A 19,149-nucleotide genomic window follows, 5' to 3' on the forward strand; every position below is an offset into this window, starting at 1 on the left:
CAAATAGAACTTAAAAAAAAAAATAAAAAATAAAACAAATCACTGATTCAATGATCTGGTCGAGGTGAGTCTCTAACATATTTCCAGTCCTCTGAACTGGTCATGCTCAGCTCAAAATGAGCCAAGAACTGGTGGTAATATGATCATACAAGTTATTGATGTCGGTTTTTTATTGTTTTTTGTAAATGAATACATGTTTAGATAGATAGATTGATAGATAGAACAATAGACAGACAGACAGACAGACATATAGATAGATAGATAGATGGATAGATGGATAGATGGATAGATAGATAGATAGATAGATAGATAGATAGATAGATAGATAGATAGGTATGATTCAAAGTAAGCAGGCAACAAACTGAAAAGTAAATGGTTTCCTCAAAGGTGTAGTGATTTGGTTTGCTTTCTAATATATGTTTTGGTTATTCAGTTATGTATCTTATTGTAGACACTAATATTATTAGATTAATGCTAAAAAATAAAACTGCAAACATTAAGAAACAGATGAGGAAATATTGTTTGCCAACATTTTTTGACATTTTTATTGTCACACTTAAAAGCAAGCACATTACACCTTTGCAAATATATTATGAATACTTCATGCTTTTTACAATCAACAATTCACAAACGTATTCCTAAATGATACATATGTGCGCATATATAGTGAAATGCTTTAACTAAATACTCATTTCCAGGTAGTAGTGTGACCGGCTCAAAGCCATGACAAATGCAAGGAGGTTTAAAGTAACATTTATTAATTAGAGGCTACATAATATAAAAAGGAAACGAAATGAAACAAACTAAAAAATAAACAAAATGAGAATCTAACAAAAACAACCGAGGGAACCAAAGGAACTGCACATCCACAGGAAGAAACAGGTGACATGAGTTCTGGCTGATGGGGCTCTTATAGCCACACCCACTGGCCGTAGCAGGAGACTTTTGTCAGGCACAGCAAATTCTAAAGCGTGATAATTAAAGTAAAATATTTTATTATGATAGATTTTGCTAGCTTTGCATTTGTGATGATTCATGTCATGAAAAAAAAAGTGCCGTTGTTGATATTTTGCTCGGGTGTTCAGTGCAGAACACGCACCTGTGATTAAGAGATTAAACACTGAGATGAAAACATCCTGTGATTATTAACTTTAACAAACCTTAACAAACTTCAGCAAACCAAAATTCACCTCGTCCTCCACAAGCACTGGGCTGTACTGGAGATATAAAGATAATAAAGAAGAATACTGACGGTTATATAAATATTGTTGCAATATAGTATAACTTAGATGTTCTCTGTTTATGTGTGTTATTTTGAATTTACTTACTGCTATAGTTTTAGGGCAAACTGTCAAAGAGCTGTAGGTCACCACTGAGAATAAACTGGCCCACTTTTCCTGCATGTTAACAAACACATCTGATGCTCTGATTTTGTGATTTATGAGCTTTAGACCAAATTGGTTGTTAACTCAGACTTACTGCGTCACTGGCTTCATTTCTATTCACGTTTGTGTCATTTTTATCTGTTAGTGAGAGAACAAACAGTGTTATCAACAAAAGGTTTATAAATATAACCTCTGGGTGCATGAACTGATCAAACATTGAATGATTCATGGAATCTGTCATATAATAAGAAAACTCATCAGTACTGACTATGCTTCTTTCTCAGTATAACTGCTGACACGACAATCACCATCACCATCACCATCAGCAGCACAACCGCTGGAATCCACGCCTCCAGATACACATCATGCCTGTGATTGTGAACAAAAAAATAAGCATCTTGTTAGGTCCACGAGAGAAAATATTTATCTCAGTATTTATCAATATTTTAATAAGCTACCAACCCATTTCTGTCAAATTCTTCTGAGATTGCAACTGCTGTTGAAGTGTGATGAAACGCTAAAACACATTTTTTAAGATGTTAACATATATGTACAGGTTGCATATCAGTGAAAACAATAATAACACATGTCTATTATTAAGGGAAAAGTGCTTATTTTTTAAATTTTTTGGAGCCATTTCATTCTTCCGGCTCAAAAAGCAAAGTTGAACCTACATCACGAAAAGTGACATATATGCGTTAATTTGCAGTGGTGAAAAATGCAGAAAAAAAAATGTTTTATTATAATTTTGTCATAACCAGTCAAACTTTTTATCAATTCAATCTGTATTACTTGTTTTGGTTCAGTCACAGTCAAAACAGGAACACGTGGATCCTTGAGAAGGACATCAGAAACTAAATAAATAAATACATAAAAATAAAAATATTCATAAACAAAAATTAAACAGACAAAACCTTTTTCTGTCTAACAAGAAACCCTGTGTAGATCTGATTAGTGAATGAGTTTTACCAGCGACTGTGAGTTGAACAAAGGCCTGTTGATCTCCAGCAGAGCAGAAGTACCAGCCAGAATCAGTCAGTCTCAGTCCAGTCATCAGCACAGTGAAGGATCTTCTCCCATCATCACTGATCTGGACTGATGAACTCTGGGATGTGTTAGTCCTCCCCACTGTGTAACAGCTCTGATCTTTATATCTGCACCACTGTTTGACTTTATTCTGATATTCAGAACTGTAGAAACACTGAACACTGAGATCACCACCTTCACGTCCAGATACACTGCTGCTCACCACAGACACATCAGGAACTGATCACACACACACACACCAGTCATTTAGCATTTATGCTTATGTTATTGCGATTTATGAGGAATTAGAATTTTTCAACTGAATAAAAACTTCATCTCATACCTGATTGAACTGTCAGATAAAGCTGCTCTTTCTCATCTGGTTCAAATATTCCTCCAATCTCCACAGCACACCAATAAGCTCCAGTGTCTTCATACTGAAGGTTTCTCATAGTCACAGTAAAGAAACTCTGATCTGGATGATCAAGTACCGACATTTTTTCTTTGGTTTCATTAGCATATGCCAGAATACTGCAGTAATTCAATGCTGACTTGGCATCAAAGCACCAGTATTTCTTGTGTTCAGTGTATTTACTGTCATAATAACATGGAATAATGAGTGATCCTCCAGTCTGAACCGTCAACACTCTGCTTGCTGATCCTGTGCAGCATTCAGGACCTGTATAAAAAAAAAAAAAAAGATTTACTTTTGAGCTTTTTGTCAATGATAATGATAGAACAGTCTTATTTAAATACATGTGTAGTTGTGTACATGCTACACTATTTAGTACAATTACTTTTAAGTTTCCTTTTAGTATTTAAGTTCATAACTTATACACATAGTTGATGCAAATCATGTACTTGGACTTCTTATAAATCAAGATCGTAGATTAAAATTAATATGAATGTATAAGGTAACATGCAATATTTTGTCCTGTGACTGGTCACTATTTCTCTCAAGTTTTTACCTTCAAACCTTCACTAGGTTCATCTTAACCCTTGTGCTGTGCTGGAAATCCTTTGCCTAATTTGGTGTAAAAAATTACCGGCCTTTTAAAAATTGCTTGAAAATATATCACCAAATCTTAAATTCAGTTTTGTCTACTTGTTTTCTTTCAGTTAGCACAGGTTTCGTATTTCTTTTTAGAATTAATATATCATAAGCCTTGTTGATCTGAGCTTATGCTCCCCAGTTTTGAATGAAAAAATTGTGGATAATTTTGTCCATTTTAGTCTAATTAATTTATTCCAATAACATTAACTAGCATTTTCAAGATAAAGAAATCCTCTTAAAGTCAAAATTACTACATGAGGGTTAAATAGTCCGGTAACACTTTGGTAACACTTGTTAACTATTAACTACGACTTTTCCCTCAATAAATTCTTAATTTGCTACTTATTAATAGTTAGTAAGGCAGTTGTTAAATTTAGGTATTGGGTAGGATTAGGGATCTAGAATAAGATAATGCATTAATATGTGCTTAATTAGCACTAATACATGGCTAATATTCTAGTAATGTGCATGCTAATAAGCAACTAATAGGTGTAACCGTAAAATAAAGTGTTACCTATAGTCCAGTGGTGTGACAAATTAAATCAAATTAAAAAAAGTCTGTGATTATAAAAGAATTATCAAAACACTGTTTAAAATAGTTTTAGACAGAGTACACCATGCCATACAGAAAAACATGTCAACTAACTTACCTCTTATGAACCACAGGAAAAACAAAATGAACTTCTTCAAACTGATTTGTCAAAAAGTAATGTTTTTTCTCTCTGCATCTTCACCATGTACTTTTTCTTTGTGAGCTGATCACTCAAGGAGACGCATATGATCTTAAGTTCTCACTGACTCTCACTTCCTGTATCTGTGCTCTTCAGTTGCTTGTCACAAAAAGTTGATATACAATAAAATGTCATAATGCTTGATTCCAAATGCTGCAAAAATCACAAGTTACAAATGCATCACTTAGTCGAGCCATTTAAGATTACTCTGATAAAAATGATTTACTTTATGTACAATGTTTCAGCGTTTCCCTCTTGAGGTTTCTGGGTATAAACGCTGTTCCGTTTTCTAGTTCTCATTTTACAATTACAGAACGACTGGAGTGGGTCACTGCTGAAGTGAGTTACATTTATTTATTTGCAGTGGGTGACAACCTCAAATAAAGATGTCAATAGGACTTGAAACAGGATGTGAATGAAGCACTATTTCTGTACAGAGGTTAATACTGGACGAAAGCTTTTCATCATTTATATGCTGATAAAACACGACAAGACAAAATAGTCTCCATTATGATAAAAAGTGAGATATGGACACATTCTCAGTGCTTCAGTATGTTTTTGTAAACATTCACACATCTTTCAAACATTTTCTGCACTTTTAGTTGACTCTTGAGACCCTTGAGCAAGGCACCGCACCCCCAACTGCTCCCCGGGCTGCCCACTGCTCCGGGTGTGTGTTCACTACAGTGTGTGTGCACTTGGATGGGTTAAATGCAGAGCACAAATTCCGAGTATGGGTCACGTCACATCCTTTCCTTCCTTATACGGCACAGTTCACTCATAAGGCTTGTGCTTACAGACAGAGAAATACATGACATGAAATATGCATTAAAATGAAAGATGATCTTCCATTTAACTGTTACATGTGAAGGAATGTCAAATATTATCCCGGCCTCCAGTTTCTTCAGTCTGCGGGACTCTCTTAGACTTTATAATGAGACTTAAAGAGTTAAAGTGTCCATCATTTCCCTTTAAGATGATCTCCTTCAGCATCATGAATGTCCATGAGTTTGGTGTTTCCCATCATGAAGCTCTTCCGTTAGAGCACCTGGGCCTGAGCTGGAGCGTTCAGGAAAATCACTGAGGCGTTCTTATAGTCTCCTTCTCTCCAAGGACACATCTGAAAACAAGTAAAACAATATCAAATACAGCAGAAAAACATTTCATCACAGCTGGACACAAGACACAATATCATTGTGAGCTGTGGACCAGCGTAAAGTTTTGCCCAGCACTTCGTTGTGTCATTTCTTGTTAAAGCAACTGTATGTCAATTTTTTTACTTTAAAATATCAGTTTCAAAATCATTCTGATGGCACACTGACTTCTAACAAGGCGAATGGCTTCTTTTTCTTTCACAAACGTCTGTTCTAGGAGTGTGTATGTTTGATCAGCGGGTGCGAAATTCCACAAAAAAGACGGATTACTTTACGGCAGCAACAAATGCATGTGGACAGCGATCCACTGTAATTATGGCAGTGCTATATTTACGACAGTGAATTCATTCACTTAACTGTAGGGAGCGCTAAAGTCGCAAAAATACACGAAACTACATGCAGTTACTTTAAGGATTTGAAGGTTTAATCAGTGCTGCGTTAATGGGCAACATGGGCTGCAGCCCAGGGCCCCGAACACTAGGGGGCCCCTCGAGACAATTCTCTTTTGCGTTGGGTTGCCAACCATTGCGTATAATACGGAATCGTCCTGTATTAAAGGCATCAGAGAAGCGTTCTGTATGAAAGCTATATTGAACGCAGTTCGTCCTGTATTTAACCAGTCTTAAGTGTCAATTTTTTCGAATTTGAGATTTATACATCTTCTGAAAGCTGAATAAATAAGCTTTCCGTTGATCCATGGTTTGTTAGGATCGGACAATATTTGGGATACAACTATATGAATATCTGGAATCTGAGGGTGCAAAAAAATCTAAATATTGAGAAAATCGCCTTTAAAGTTCTCCAAATGAAGTTCTTAGCAATGCATATTACTAATCAAAAATGAAGTTTTGATATATTTACAGCAAGAAATTTACAAAATATCTTCATGGAACATGATCTTTACTTAATAATCTAATGATTTTTGGCATAAAATAAAAATGGATAATTTTGACCCATACAAAGGCAAATGCCGCAAAGGCTTAACGCGGCACTGGGATTAATGTCAACATATATTCATCAGTGTATTTTCATTCCGGGAAAAAGCATAATATCTCACTTTTTACTTATTTTTAATTGAAGAATTCTAGGCAATTCTTTCAATGAACCGGGTAAATTGGCTCACAAATTGCATTAAATGCTTCATTCCTTAATTGTGATCAAACTGCAATAAGGGGGAAATATCATTTAGTAATTTACATCTTTCAAATGCTTCATTTACTCTTCCCACATTTTTGGAGTAATTTACACTAATAATACTTCCACAAAAAGAAAAGGAATGTACATTAAGAAAGTAAATAGGGTATTGTTTTATTTAAAGTTGACTCTAAGGTAACAGAGACAAAAATGCACTGACTGTAAGATTATCGTTCATTTCATTTGTCCCTCGATGTATCTGCTTTTTCTCTGCAAAATGGAGAAAAAAAATTACAGAACGCTAAATGAGGTTAAATTAAGGTAAACAAATGCTTTTTATATATCTAAAATGAACAAAGACTTTAATGGTTCCAGACTAGTTTATGAGTAACTAACGACTCGTCCATTAATTCAATGAATTTATAAGACAGTAAAAAACTACAAATAACTTACTATACAGTTGCCGTAACTTCCAAAGTGCTAAAAACGCAGTCATGACGAGCAGCATGACCCCACACACCACAAGAGGAAACTCCCAAACAGGACGACTGAAACGGATATGTTTGTTTATATACGACTGCTAAAATGTTTTTATCCATTCATGAGAAACGAATATGGGGAAGTGTGCTGGTGTTGAGCAGAAGGTCACCTGTGAGGGTCATTTGAGCTCATTACAGATGTACTTCTGACTGTTGTCCTCAGATTCTGGATGGGAGATGCTGTGCTCACTGGCATTAGGACAGAAATCAAATGCAATATGAGCAGATATTATTTATACAAAAGATCAGTGATGCAATGTGGCAGAAGCTACATCAGCAACCTGTTTCAATAGGTTTCTCTTTATTTGCATAGGTAAACACCACTCACATTTCTACTGATTATGTAAGAATGTAGTTTGTGGTGTCAGCTGTAGTCTCTGTGTGACATACGTGTTGTGGTTTGTGCTGTGACCAACACATGAACAGCCACCTGCTGCTGACCGGCTCCACACCAGTACCAGCCCGAGTCTTTCATCTCCAGCTGCTGTATCGTCACGGTGAACATGCTGTTCCTGTCATCGTGGATGAAGACTTTCCTGCTGCTGAACGTTCCTTCAGAGTCCGTCACCACGCAGGAGTTCCAGTTCCCACTGCGACACCACCGCTTCTCACTGGACCTGCAGGGAAATCAAGGATGCGATGCAAGGATTTATAATGTTAATATGTATAAACACTTTATATATTAATGTTAAATAAGTCACAGGTTATGTGATATTCATATATCTTGCACTTCTTAGATGAGTCTGTTACAGATGTACAGTAGGTTACCTGAGGTTTATACTGTAGAGACATTCAACAGTGACGCTGCTGCCTTCATCTGCACTCAGCATACTGCTCACCGCTGACATACCTGCAGCACAACAACCGTCAGTCACACTCACTACAACACCTTCACTAATAAATGCCGATATTAACCAATATTACTGACTGATACTGTAAGCAGATATAGCCACATTCCGAAAGGAAAATAAAATATTTTGTGACACTACATATATTTTAATTTGGGGGGAAATATGCTTAACTGTCATGAAAACAACAATAATATAAAGTATAATATAAATATAAAATATAATATAAAGATATTAAATATTTTATTAATTTTAATATTATTCTTAGTTATAATGAAATAAAATAAGCAATTATAAATATATAAAAACATTTAAAACTATATTTATTTAATCTCTACATTTGTTTAAATAAATAAATTATAGAAAATTTCTCTACTCCACCAAATTCTCAAAATGACATTTTGTTTTTGCAATTTTGAATCAACATACATTAAAGGACATACAAGAAATAGCAGCATAATGTATACTTTTTTTTTTTTTTAAGTATAAGTAATATTTATTTATTTGATTTTTCATTACAGTTGTAGGAATTCGATTGTTCTGCATTATAGTAATACAAATCAATATGGGGCAAAATGTCATGAAATCAATAATAATAACAATTCTAAACTCTTAATATTCTTAAAAAGACTTTACTTTCTTTTGGAAACGAATATGAAATATGACCTGAACATTTTTTTTTTAATTCACATAGCCATAGCATCAAAATAATCATCAGTAATAGACAAAGATTTATATAATATTAGTGCATCTCTAATAGCATGTTTTTACTATTGTTTCCTTTGCTAATTAATTAATTATTTTTGTAATGATGCAAGTTTAAATATTGTGTGTTTATGTATTTTCTGGCTTATGTTTCTAACATACATATCTATATTTCCCCCCTTACCGTGAATGACGCTGATATAAAGGGAGGCAGTGCTGTCAGACACCCACATTCCCCCGAGCTCCACCCCGCACCAGTACCAGCCCGAGTCCTCCTCCGTCAGGTTGCGCATGCTGACGGTGAACACGTGCTGAGTGGGGTCATCCGCGATCGTCACCCTTCCCTTCCCGTTAGGGGCTGAGTCCGGGTCATCGGTGCGCGCGAGGCTCGTGCAGAACTCCCTCATCCGGCCCTGACACCAGTACTTCACGTGACTGATGTACTGCGGGTTATAGTGACACGGGACAGTGACGGACTCACCCTCCAGCACAGACACATCTCCTACAGTGCTCACTGTGCAGAGACGACCTGAAAGATACCGAACACTTCAGTGTGCACTCTAGTCTAGATTTAACGATTAACAATAGTATTATACTGGAGGCGTGGGTTGTGGTTTTACATCCTTCTAGCAGAAACAACAGTTTCAGAGTTAAGCAATCTTCTTGCAAATTCCGGCTGTTGGAATATAACTTCTAGGAGACGAATTTAGCAAACATCCTTGCATATAAAATGAATACATTTCCATAAACAGAATAACAAAATGTAGCCTATCTTTATATGTCAAATGAAGGAAATATACTACCTCAATGGAATATGAGTACAACAAATATGACTATAAATGCATAATACTTAAGTATATGAGTAACATAATGCAGTAATATGAATATAATGTAATAAAACCATAAAAGAATAAGTCATAATGCATACTATGAATGAATATGAAAAAAGAAAACAAAACCATATTGGAAATTCTGATACACGGTATACATAAACAGCAATAAAATGTAACAGTGAGCTCCATAGTAATCAGTTCTGCAGCATTCAAATATATACTGAAATACATATCATAACTTCAGTTATAATTGTTTTTCTTAGCCTAAAAAAATCAAAATGTCTCTCCAGTGATTGTTTGTTTTTGGCAATGGAGGACCACACACTGCCTGAAAATAAACAAATAAATAAAACATATGTTCATTATAACATTAATCATAATGCCAGAATCCTTCTGGTTTCATTTACACTCATAATAGCAAAAATAAAAATAATAACAATAATAATAACAAATAAATAAAAATATATATAATAAAATAAAGTAAAACAGTAAATAGTCACAACACCTTTATCACAACTGAAATAGAATAAATTGTCTTTATAAGCTAAAACTCATAGATGTTTTGCTTATTGAAAATTAAACAATGTGTTTGTGCATGAAATGGCCGACTGCGTTACTGTGCCCAGGCCTGCTTTTCACTGCCAACTTATTTACTTTCAGTTTTTCATTTAACTAATTAAATCCAAAATATCCATCAGTTGTTGTCCATCAGTCTCCGACAAACAACAATCAAGCAGAAAAAGCCAAATAAAAATATTATATTTTCACATGAATATTCTAATGACTCTTTTGAAAATGAAATACTTAAAAAACATTGCGTGTTTGGAAAAGTTGAGTTAATAGAAGGCACTCTAAAGTACATTGAGGAATTTGGGTCAGTGTTTTTCTTCATATGAAAACTCATCTAGCTGCAGCTAGAAACACTTCCAACAGTTCAATATATTGTTCAGAAGAGAGGAAGTTTTAACGCATTGCCAATTTTGGCTGCAGAATGTCTTTGTAAACTCCCATAAACACAGCTTTGACAAATGCCTTTGTTCTTTTTCAAAAAGAATTATGAAAGCTCACCTGGCAGAAGAAAAACGATTAGAAGTAGCGGAAGAATCATCGCTGAGGTTAACAAACCATCGGACTCCCTCATTCTTAAAGACAGCTGAGCTGTTGTGAGAAGGAATATTGCTGCGTTCACTCTCACTTCCTTCTGCCCTAAACTATGTCCAGATGTGGGAGCTTGTTTTAACCATTTGTGCTCCACACTGCAATTGTGTTCAGTGCGATATTAATATATAGAGACTGTGGCTTCTGGTTTCGTTTAAAATAAATAAAATAAATAAATAAATAAAATAAAATGTTTTTCAATGTTACATTTGTTACAAATTATATTTTTTAAATACATCTCAAACACAAATATTTACTAAATATTAAAACAAACACCACAGGACCATTAAATTGTTTTTAAAGGCATTTAATTTGTTTCAACAACTTCCAGTGAGTTTTAGAAAAGTAGAAAAATGAAGGAACAAGACAAGAACTTATAAATGACAATTCTGTCAAAACATATTGACATTGAGAGCTATGCAGACAGTTGTGTTTGTTTGTAGTTGTTCTGTTCTTGAGCTGCAGCATTTGGTCTTCATATCTGTGAAAAACAAACAAGACTCATTAGAGCTGGTTACAAAATAGCAGATTAGTTCATCTTGAGAAAACAAGTTACAGAAAATACATTTAGAGACAAAAAAATATTTTGTGTTTTCCTAATGCTCCAGTAATTCATCCCATCATGGTTGTAGATGATGGCAAAAGACAATAATTTTGCAAAGTATTTTTTTTATTTATGGTACGGAGGTACTGTACACCATTTATTTGGAAGCATTATTTAGCATTTAAATGTAAATTTTAGTCTTAAATTTATAAGCAATAATAAGCTGAGATGTAATTTATTATAGGAGCATCACTTTATTGTATGCATAGACATTTACTTTATTGACAAGTGATGCAATGAAACACAGAATTATTTTCCATTTACTAAATTAGAAATAATTAATTGTAAAATTAATCAATATGAAAAAAATACTTGATTAAAAAGTCTTTTGCAACTTCTTAATCGTGTAATCCTATTATAGTAGTGCACTTTGGGAATCATATCTTCTGAAATACAAAGCAAGTTTTACACACAGCAAACAGTGACATATGACTTGGGACACACGAAATAGAAACAAACTGGATACAGTGCAAAGCGATATATCGGTTTTAGAAATAGGATTTAAAGATTATGACACATCTGCCATCAGATGTAGCATTTGTAGCACTGTCAAAATTTAAAAACTAGAGATTTTGTTTTTACTAAAACTAATCGGCCGATGCTGATCATTTAAAAATGCCAAATATTTGCTGATACATTGGCTTTGGTGATATATTGAATCACTAATTATTCAAATAACCATGTCTTTTGTCTTTGGCAATTTGATGGTGATGATGTGTATCTATGGAAGCCCGTTTCCGCCACTGAATAAAATAACAAAAAAAAGAGGTCATTGCGATTTTTTATCTCACAAACTGGCTTCCATTCCATTCTATTTTGGTGCTTTCTTTTCTTTTTTTTGCTGTTGTCTGAACTATGTGACATAAACATTAGACACATGAAAGTGATGCTGAAACACTCATCAGGTGTTACTGGCACACGCACCTGCTGTAAGAGGCACAGAGCAGATGCTCTCGTTCAGCCAACAAAATTGACGACCACTAGATGCAGAACAGTGTGAGCAAAGAGGAAATCAGCGAACGCTCTCTCAGGAGACACGGTCAGGAAATCTCTTTTATTCTGAGGGTTGATCTGGATGCGAAGACAGACTGAAGATAGAAGAACATAAAGACACAAATGATCAACATCCATGTTCATATCAACATACATTTTGAACATTAGGTGACGTTAAAGTGCCTGAAAATTATATAGAAGAATGGATGCTGTTATTTATCTTTCTGATAACGAGATATATGCATATATGTAGTTTTTAAATTGTTTTATGTCTGCTTATGACAGTTAAATAAATTAAAATAAAACTACGCATTTGTAAGTTATACATATTTACAATTATAATAGAATGAAAGTGTATACACACATACATATATATATAGTATACATTAAATGACATACATTATGTATACCAAAATCTTAAAGATACGGTTAAAAAAAACACCAATATTATTATTTGCCTTTTAAGGTCCAAGAAGCCCTTACTGATATTATAAATGGAGCGCGGTAATATAAATTTGACAAGTAGACAATATTACCACTAAAACAAAATAACGTTTGGCTCTTGTCAAATATGATTAAATAAGTGTAAGTACCAGCCAGTATGAAGGATCCCACACACGAAATGAATCCAGATAAGAAGCTGTTGAAGGGAAAGGTTCCCACCAGCAGACAATACAGGAACTGAAACACTCCGGTCAGCAAAATATACAGCAGATACGCGTCGATCATCTTCAGCTTATTCGGTGTGCTGCTCCTGTACTCCTCCACAAAACGCGATATAACTGAAAACACCGAATTAGACATGATTTCTGCAGGAACTGCGCGCAGAAACCCTTGAAATCAAGCCTCTAGGAAATGAATGACGTGTAAGAGAGAGAGACAGACGTGCGTCCTCTAAACCGTCCCCGCAGGAACTGCAGGTGGATTTTAGTTCCGGTGCTTGTAAAATACTTGTAACACACTAATCTTAATCACGCTTTCCATTTTCTCACACAGTATAATCTTACAGAGACAATTGTCAAACAAATTAATGTTTTTAATTCTCAAATGCATAATGTATTCAGGGTTTGTCTTTGTTTTGTTTCCAAAATGACTAAATTACTCAATAACATTCAACTTAATCAACTTAATAGTACACTGACGGTTTGAAACGTCAATATTTAATTATAAATATGTTCACAAATTAAAATAAGACTTGTTTGATGACATTTCACCCACTTCTTTTATTTCTGTGGCGCGGCTCCTTTAAAGGGGCTGACGTCAGCGTTACAAAACACAAACACAACACGGCCCTTTAAAGTGACGGTTCCGGTAGCGAATACAGCAATATAAAGTATGGCAGTCTGTTCTCGTGGATTTTTCCTGTGTTATGTTTCATAATAATGTCTCCTGCAAACGCCGCGATGCAAGACGAGACTGACACAGAGTGAGTACCGTGTTTGAATATACAATCATAAATACACTCTTGAGATGCGAGTCGCTCATGTAACATTAAGTTTCCTATTTTATGAAACGCTCTGTATGTTTAACATGTGACTATTTCAGAATCCCTGCAGTGAATGAGTGAAATAAAGCAATAGATTGATTCATACTCGGTCTGTCATAATCTGTTCAGGGTGATCTCATAACGTTATGCAAAGTCATGCTTAGCTGTTACATCACTTTAGTCATGGCTCGGTTTTTGAACTAAATAACACTTACAATAATTTACAACTTAAATTTTCTGCGTTATTATTCCTTATAGACGTGTTAATTTTTTAATTTAAGATTAAAATGTTGATTTAAATGCCAATGGCAAGTTCCATTGGTGTACAATACAGTTCATAAATAAAATATTATGTTATAATAAAGTGATGCTCACTCATTCATTTTTCAATTTAAGACTAAAATTTACATTTTAAAGATGAATGGTACCTTTTATGCATGTCATGTACATTATAAAACAGAAATGGAAAATATTTAATAATAAAGTGATGCTCCTAAAATAAATTACATCTCAGCATATTATTGCTTATAAATTTAAGACTAAATTTTACATTTAAATGCTAAATAATGCTTCCAAATAAATGGTGTACAGTACCTCCGTACCATAAATAAAAAATGTATTTTATAATAAAGTGATTCTCCTTAACTGACATTTTCTGTCTTATTATTGCTTATTAGAGTGTTTATTTTTAAATTTAAAACTAAACTGTATCTTTTAGTGCTGATGTCAAATTTGATTCACATAGACCATAAACAAAATGTTTTACATGTTATAATAAAGCGATGCTCCTAACATTACTTAACGCTTTATTTAAAACCATTTTATTTCCTTTGTGTGTTAGCATATGAATTATGCCCTCAAAGCATTATTAATACTGGTTTTATTGCCAGCAGGTTACAGGCTTGTACTGTGTATAAAGGCAGATGACGTAACGCTGTATGTACACAGACCGATGACATGGACAGTCTCATAGTCCTTCCTACTGCTCTCATCCATTCACTGACTTAAAATAATAATCTCTTTCTTCAGGCAGACCTCTGGGAACTGGTCTTGGTGGCCCTCTTGGAGACCAACATCCATGTCGTTATTGAAAAGTGCCGAAGCTAAAATTCTTGCCTGTAAGATCCTCACTGTCCCCTTTTAATATTTAGAAATTGTGTCCAATTATAATAATATTATAATATCTTATTCTCACTTTATTTTAAGGTGTCCTTGTTACACATTACATGTACTTACTATTATAATAATAATAAATTATGCATAATTACATGCAAGTAACCCTAAGCCAAACCCTAATACTAACCCTGACCATATAGTAAGTACATGTAGTCAATTAATATTACTCAGTACTTAAATGTATAATTACACTGTAATCGGGACACCTTCAAATAAAGTGTAACCGTATTTTATTCATAATGAAATATTTATTGAGATTACATTTTATTTAAATATTTTTTTTATTTCATTACAATATTTTATTTTATTTTATTTTTATCCCAAAATAACATGTCTATTCTGCCTGTTGTTTAGGTCTCCAGAATAACGTTTGGTCCAGATTTGTGACGTTGCCAAATCAAAACAGAATATGGACCCTTAAAGTCACCAACAAATCAGCCCACAAACATAAAGACCAAGGTAGAGTTTCTATTCCTCTTCTACAGTGGCTGTAAAAGTATTTTGCACAGTTAGATATTGTCTGAGCCATACCGTGTCCCTGTCTCTCTTTAGATGCTCAGACACCCCTGGTGATGGTCCACGGGTTTGGAGGAGGTGTCGGTCTGTGGATCCGTAACCTGGACGCTTTGAGTCGTTCTCGACCCGTCTACGCCTTTGACCTGCTGGGCTTCGGTCGCAGCTCTCGCCCCTCATTCCCGTCTGATGCCTCGTTGGCTGAGGAGCAGTTTGTTACTTCCATAGAGCAGTGGAGACAATCAATGGGGCTGGAGAGCATGATCCTATTGGGCCACAGCCTGGGTGGTTACCTGGCAACATCCTATACCATCCAATATCCAGAAAGGTACAAAAAGCTTATAAATTATAGTGCAATAAATTTCAATAGTTTATAATAACAGCTGTCATTTACTGAGCGATAGTTCATTTAACCCCAAAAATAAAATAATAATAATAATAAAAAAAAAAAATAAAAAAAAAAAAAAAAATATATATATATATATATATATATATATATATATATATATATATATATATATATATATATATATATATATATATATAATTTCATGTGACACAAAAAAATGTTTGGTAGAATGTTTTACTGATCCTTTTTTAATTGCTAGAAAATGTTTAATTTATGTCATGCATTATCAAATTTTGTTTAAAAATATAAACTTTTGGCAGTCTGAGCAAATAATGAGTCAAAAAAAAGATTAAAAGGATATTTTTGCAAAAGTAAACCAAAATATAAAACCAAAAATATAAATGCAAAACAAATCATACAAAATATAAAATAAAATAAAAATAAAATTGTAAAAAAGAAACAAAAAAATTGTTTGCTGAATTTCTTATCTTACTCTGTTTGTTGAAAATGTCTGCTAAATGTATAAATGTTAATGAAATACATAAACAAATAATTCAACATAAAATCAAAAACACAAAAATCAAAGTCATTTTAAAGAAATATTGTACAAGCACACTATGAAATAAAAAATATTTCATCAAATTAATTTTATAGGTTTTAAAATATTAAACAAGTTTACAGTATATGTAAAATTTCTGACATTTGTGAACCATGTTATAATTGTTAATATTATGTACTACACGACCTTGATAGCAGTTGTGTTTTGTCCACTAGAGTCAGTCACCTCATCCTGGTGGATGCGTGGGGTTTCCCTGAGCGACCTCAGCCTCAGGTACAGGGGTCAGGAGGTCAAGGGTCAGAGGTTAAAAGGGTCTCGCCGCCTCGCTGGGTGAAAGCTCTGGCGTCAGTGTTCAGCCTCTTCAACCCTCTGGCCGTCATCAGAGCGGCCGGACCTTGGGGTGAGTATGACGACTGCGTTACTGTCCACTGACTAGCGTACTAACTGAAATGTAACCTCATATTTTACTGATCTAGAGCAATTTTCATAAGCTTTGTTCCTCACATGAAGCGCACAGGACATGCAATTCGCTACTGATTTCAATAGCGTTCATCAGTAAAGCTAAGCTGCATCGTCAAAGATTTCTGATGCTTCTGCTATAATGACAAGGCTGCTCATTTTAATCTTTTTATTTTAAAAAACTAGGAGTGTCAGTATAGTAAAATCATAAATAATAAATTCCATAATTCTAATTATGGAATGTTCTTCATGGCTTACACTTATTAACAATGAAAGTTTCTTCTAGTTTGTGATTACAGTGTTAATTATTTTTACTCACGAATAGCATTTTCTACCTGATAAATTATTTTTAAAAAAATCAAATTAATTTTTTATATAAAAAAATATATAATTGATTGAAATGAAAATAATTGAATATGAAAATAATTGTTTATTAAAAATGTAAATATATATTGAGAACCACTGCTCTATAAAAATCATAAAAATACAAAACTTAAAACAGTCAAATAATATATATATATACACACACACACATTTTTCTCACTTTTTCTGACATCTTTTCCACTGTTGCAGTGCATTATGGGATTGACTTCTTCATGAATCTTGCATGTGATTATCCCTTAGACTTGAACAAAACTGGGTATCTAATGCTGCTTTCCTTTTTAAAGCTTTAAAATGCTGTCTATGTAGGCAGCTTACTAGGTTTTGGGACACGAGTGAAGATTTGTTTTGATGTTGAAGTTGATGTTCATAATCTGTTATTCAAGACATCATGTCACACGTGTTCATGCAGGTCCAGGGCTGGTAAACCGATTCCGTCCCGACTTCAAGAGGAAGTTTGAGGATCTGTTTGATGACGACACCATGACACAGTACATTTACCACTGTAACGCTCAGAACCCGAGGTACAGTCTCTCTACAGATGCATTCTTCTAAAGATGCAGAAGAAACTGTGTGTGTATATATATATATATACACACACAGTTTAAATTGTCGTTTCCTCTCAGTGGTGAGGTGGGCTTCAAAGCCTTGTCTGAGTCTCTCGGCTGGGCCAAGAGGCCGATGGTTCAGCGTGTTCATCTGCTGCCCCCATCGATGCCCGTCAGCATGCTGTACGGTGCGCTGTCCTGGGTGGATGCATCCACTGGAAACACAGTCGTTCAGATCCGAGGCAAAAGCCTTACCAGCGTCATGGTGAGAAATTATTGCGTTTTCAATGCGTGACACTTTTTAAACTCACTGTAGAGATTGGAAATTTAAAAAATGACACAAAATCTCTGGCTTTTCTCTGTACAGCTGATCGAAGATGCTTCACATCACGTCTACGCCGACCAGCCTGAAGAGTTCAACCGAGTGGTTGAGAGTATTTGTAATACTGTAGACTAAATAAGACGCACATTGGTTTGTCGCTTCATATTCTAATTTTACTATTTGTGGCCTTTAATGTGGAAAGGCTCTGTGATTGTACTGCAGGATTTAATGGAAGCTGGTTGTATTTGTATTTTCTAACCTATATTTTATTCATATTTCTTTTCAATCATGCACTGAGCAAATCATCCTACCTGTTAAACCTGTGTCATGAATGCATTGACAATGTTCGGACAGTCATATTGACTAAAAGAAGAGATGTTTAATAATTCATTAGCATTATAAAGGATTGTCTGTTTTTATAATGTGCATATCTCAATAGGTGTCTGCATTTGTTTCTCTTTATAGATTTTATATACTGCTGCAGTGGTTATTTTTATGTGTATATTTTGGGAATATAAATAATACGCATCTCCCTGGTTCCCTTTTTATAATTGCAGAAAATACGCTCGTTAACCAACACAAGTTTGTGATTCTTACATGTTTTGTTTATCATAATCTTTAAAAGCGAACACAATGTTTGTTAATCCTGAAGCTCATGCAACGAACTGCATCTGGTCACATGACTTTAACGTCACAACCGGTCTTTATTTAAAAACTTTTTCCATGTAAGTTTGAATTAGAACAGTTTGCAAGAGCGCAATTATAAGCACAAGTAAAAGCAGACTAGTGAGTAGAAGAGTACTCATTCCTCTTGTTATTGCAATTAAGTAACACTACGAGGCGCTAGATGCAGCAGTTTGCTTTTTGAGAAACGGAATGCCATGCATATGCAACAATAAATGTTTTAAATAGTAGTATTCTATGCTAGTAGCATGGCCTTACTACATCACAAATGATTTTCATATATATATATATATATATATGTTAATCCAATTTTATGCCAACATGGCAGTCTAATCAATATAAAATGGATTAAAAAAAAAAAAAAAAAATCCTGACCATGTTTCTGATTTGTTCATACTAGAAATGAAAAGTATCAAAGGCATTTCATTGCGAGACACCACATATACTCTGCAGTGTTTTTCTTGTATACTGCACATCTTGACAGATGTAGGACGTTCAGGACAGGTAA

At 34.3% G+C, this 19,149-nt stretch overlaps 4 protein-coding genes across 5 annotated transcripts; 1 reads left to right on the plus strand and 3 right to left on the minus strand.

Moving 5' to 3' along the window:
- Nucleotides 1-1,653: 1,653 nt before the first annotated feature.
- LOC131528746 (polymeric immunoglobulin receptor-like) lies at nucleotides 1,654-3,252 on the minus strand. The gene is made up of 5 exons (XM_058758093.1): nucleotides 3,249-3,252; nucleotides 2,755-3,090; nucleotides 2,355-2,651; nucleotides 1,848-2,239; nucleotides 1,654-1,754 (listed from the first exon to the last, which is right to left on the minus strand). The coding sequence occupies exons 1-4, from the start codon at nucleotides 3,250-3,252 to the stop codon at nucleotides 2,061-2,063; spliced, it is 816 nt and encodes a 271-aa protein (XP_058614076.1). The 3' UTR covers nucleotides 1,654-1,754; nucleotides 1,848-2,060.
- A 1,279-nt stretch (nucleotides 3,253-4,531) lies between these two features.
- Nucleotides 4,532-10,603, minus strand: pigr (polymeric immunoglobulin receptor). The gene is made up of 8 exons (XM_058758430.1): nucleotides 10,478-10,603; nucleotides 8,761-9,105; nucleotides 7,792-7,873; nucleotides 7,414-7,640; nucleotides 7,134-7,212; nucleotides 6,938-7,032; nucleotides 6,705-6,754; nucleotides 4,532-5,316 (listed from the first exon to the last, which is right to left on the minus strand). Exons 1-8 carry the CDS (start codon nucleotides 10,548-10,550, stop codon nucleotides 5,236-5,238), a joined length of 1,032 nt encoding a protein of 343 aa, XP_058614413.1. The 5' UTR covers nucleotides 10,551-10,603; the 3' UTR covers nucleotides 4,532-5,235.
- A 255-nt stretch (nucleotides 10,604-10,858) lies between these two features.
- Nucleotides 10,859-13,078, minus strand: dad1 (defender against cell death 1). The gene is made up of 3 exons (XM_058758484.1): nucleotides 12,758-13,078; nucleotides 12,096-12,259; nucleotides 10,859-11,048 (listed from the first exon to the last, which is right to left on the minus strand). Exons 1-2 carry the CDS (start codon nucleotides 12,966-12,968, stop codon nucleotides 12,129-12,131), a joined length of 342 nt encoding a protein of 113 aa, XP_058614467.1. The 5' UTR covers nucleotides 12,969-13,078; the 3' UTR covers nucleotides 10,859-11,048; nucleotides 12,096-12,128.
- A 343-nt stretch (nucleotides 13,079-13,421) lies between these two features.
- Nucleotides 13,422-18,490, plus strand: abhd4 (abhydrolase domain containing 4, N-acyl phospholipase B). 2 transcript variants are annotated; one of them, XM_058758418.1, is made up of 9 exons: nucleotides 13,456-13,590; nucleotides 14,544-14,586; nucleotides 14,680-14,768; nucleotides 15,181-15,285; nucleotides 15,379-15,667; nucleotides 16,463-16,647; nucleotides 17,500-17,611; nucleotides 17,714-17,900; nucleotides 18,003-18,490. In XM_058758418.1, exons 3-9 carry the CDS (start codon nucleotides 14,729-14,731, stop codon nucleotides 18,090-18,092), a joined length of 1,008 nt encoding a protein of 335 aa, XP_058614401.1. In that variant the 5' UTR covers nucleotides 13,456-13,590; nucleotides 14,544-14,586; nucleotides 14,680-14,728; the 3' UTR covers nucleotides 18,093-18,490. The 2 variants fall into 2 exon arrangements, with proteins under 2 accessions (XP_058614392.1, XP_058614401.1); XM_058758409.1 differs by lacking the exon at nucleotides 14,544-14,586 and having other exon boundaries at nucleotides 13,422-13,590.
- Nucleotides 18,491-19,149: the final 659 nt, after the last annotated feature.

This window comes from Onychostoma macrolepis, chromosome 02 (genome assembly GCF_012432095.1).
Source record: "Onychostoma macrolepis isolate SWU-2019 chromosome 02, ASM1243209v1, whole genome shotgun sequence".
Lineage (NCBI taxonomy): Eukaryota > Metazoa > Chordata > Actinopteri > Cypriniformes > Cyprinidae > Onychostoma > Onychostoma macrolepis.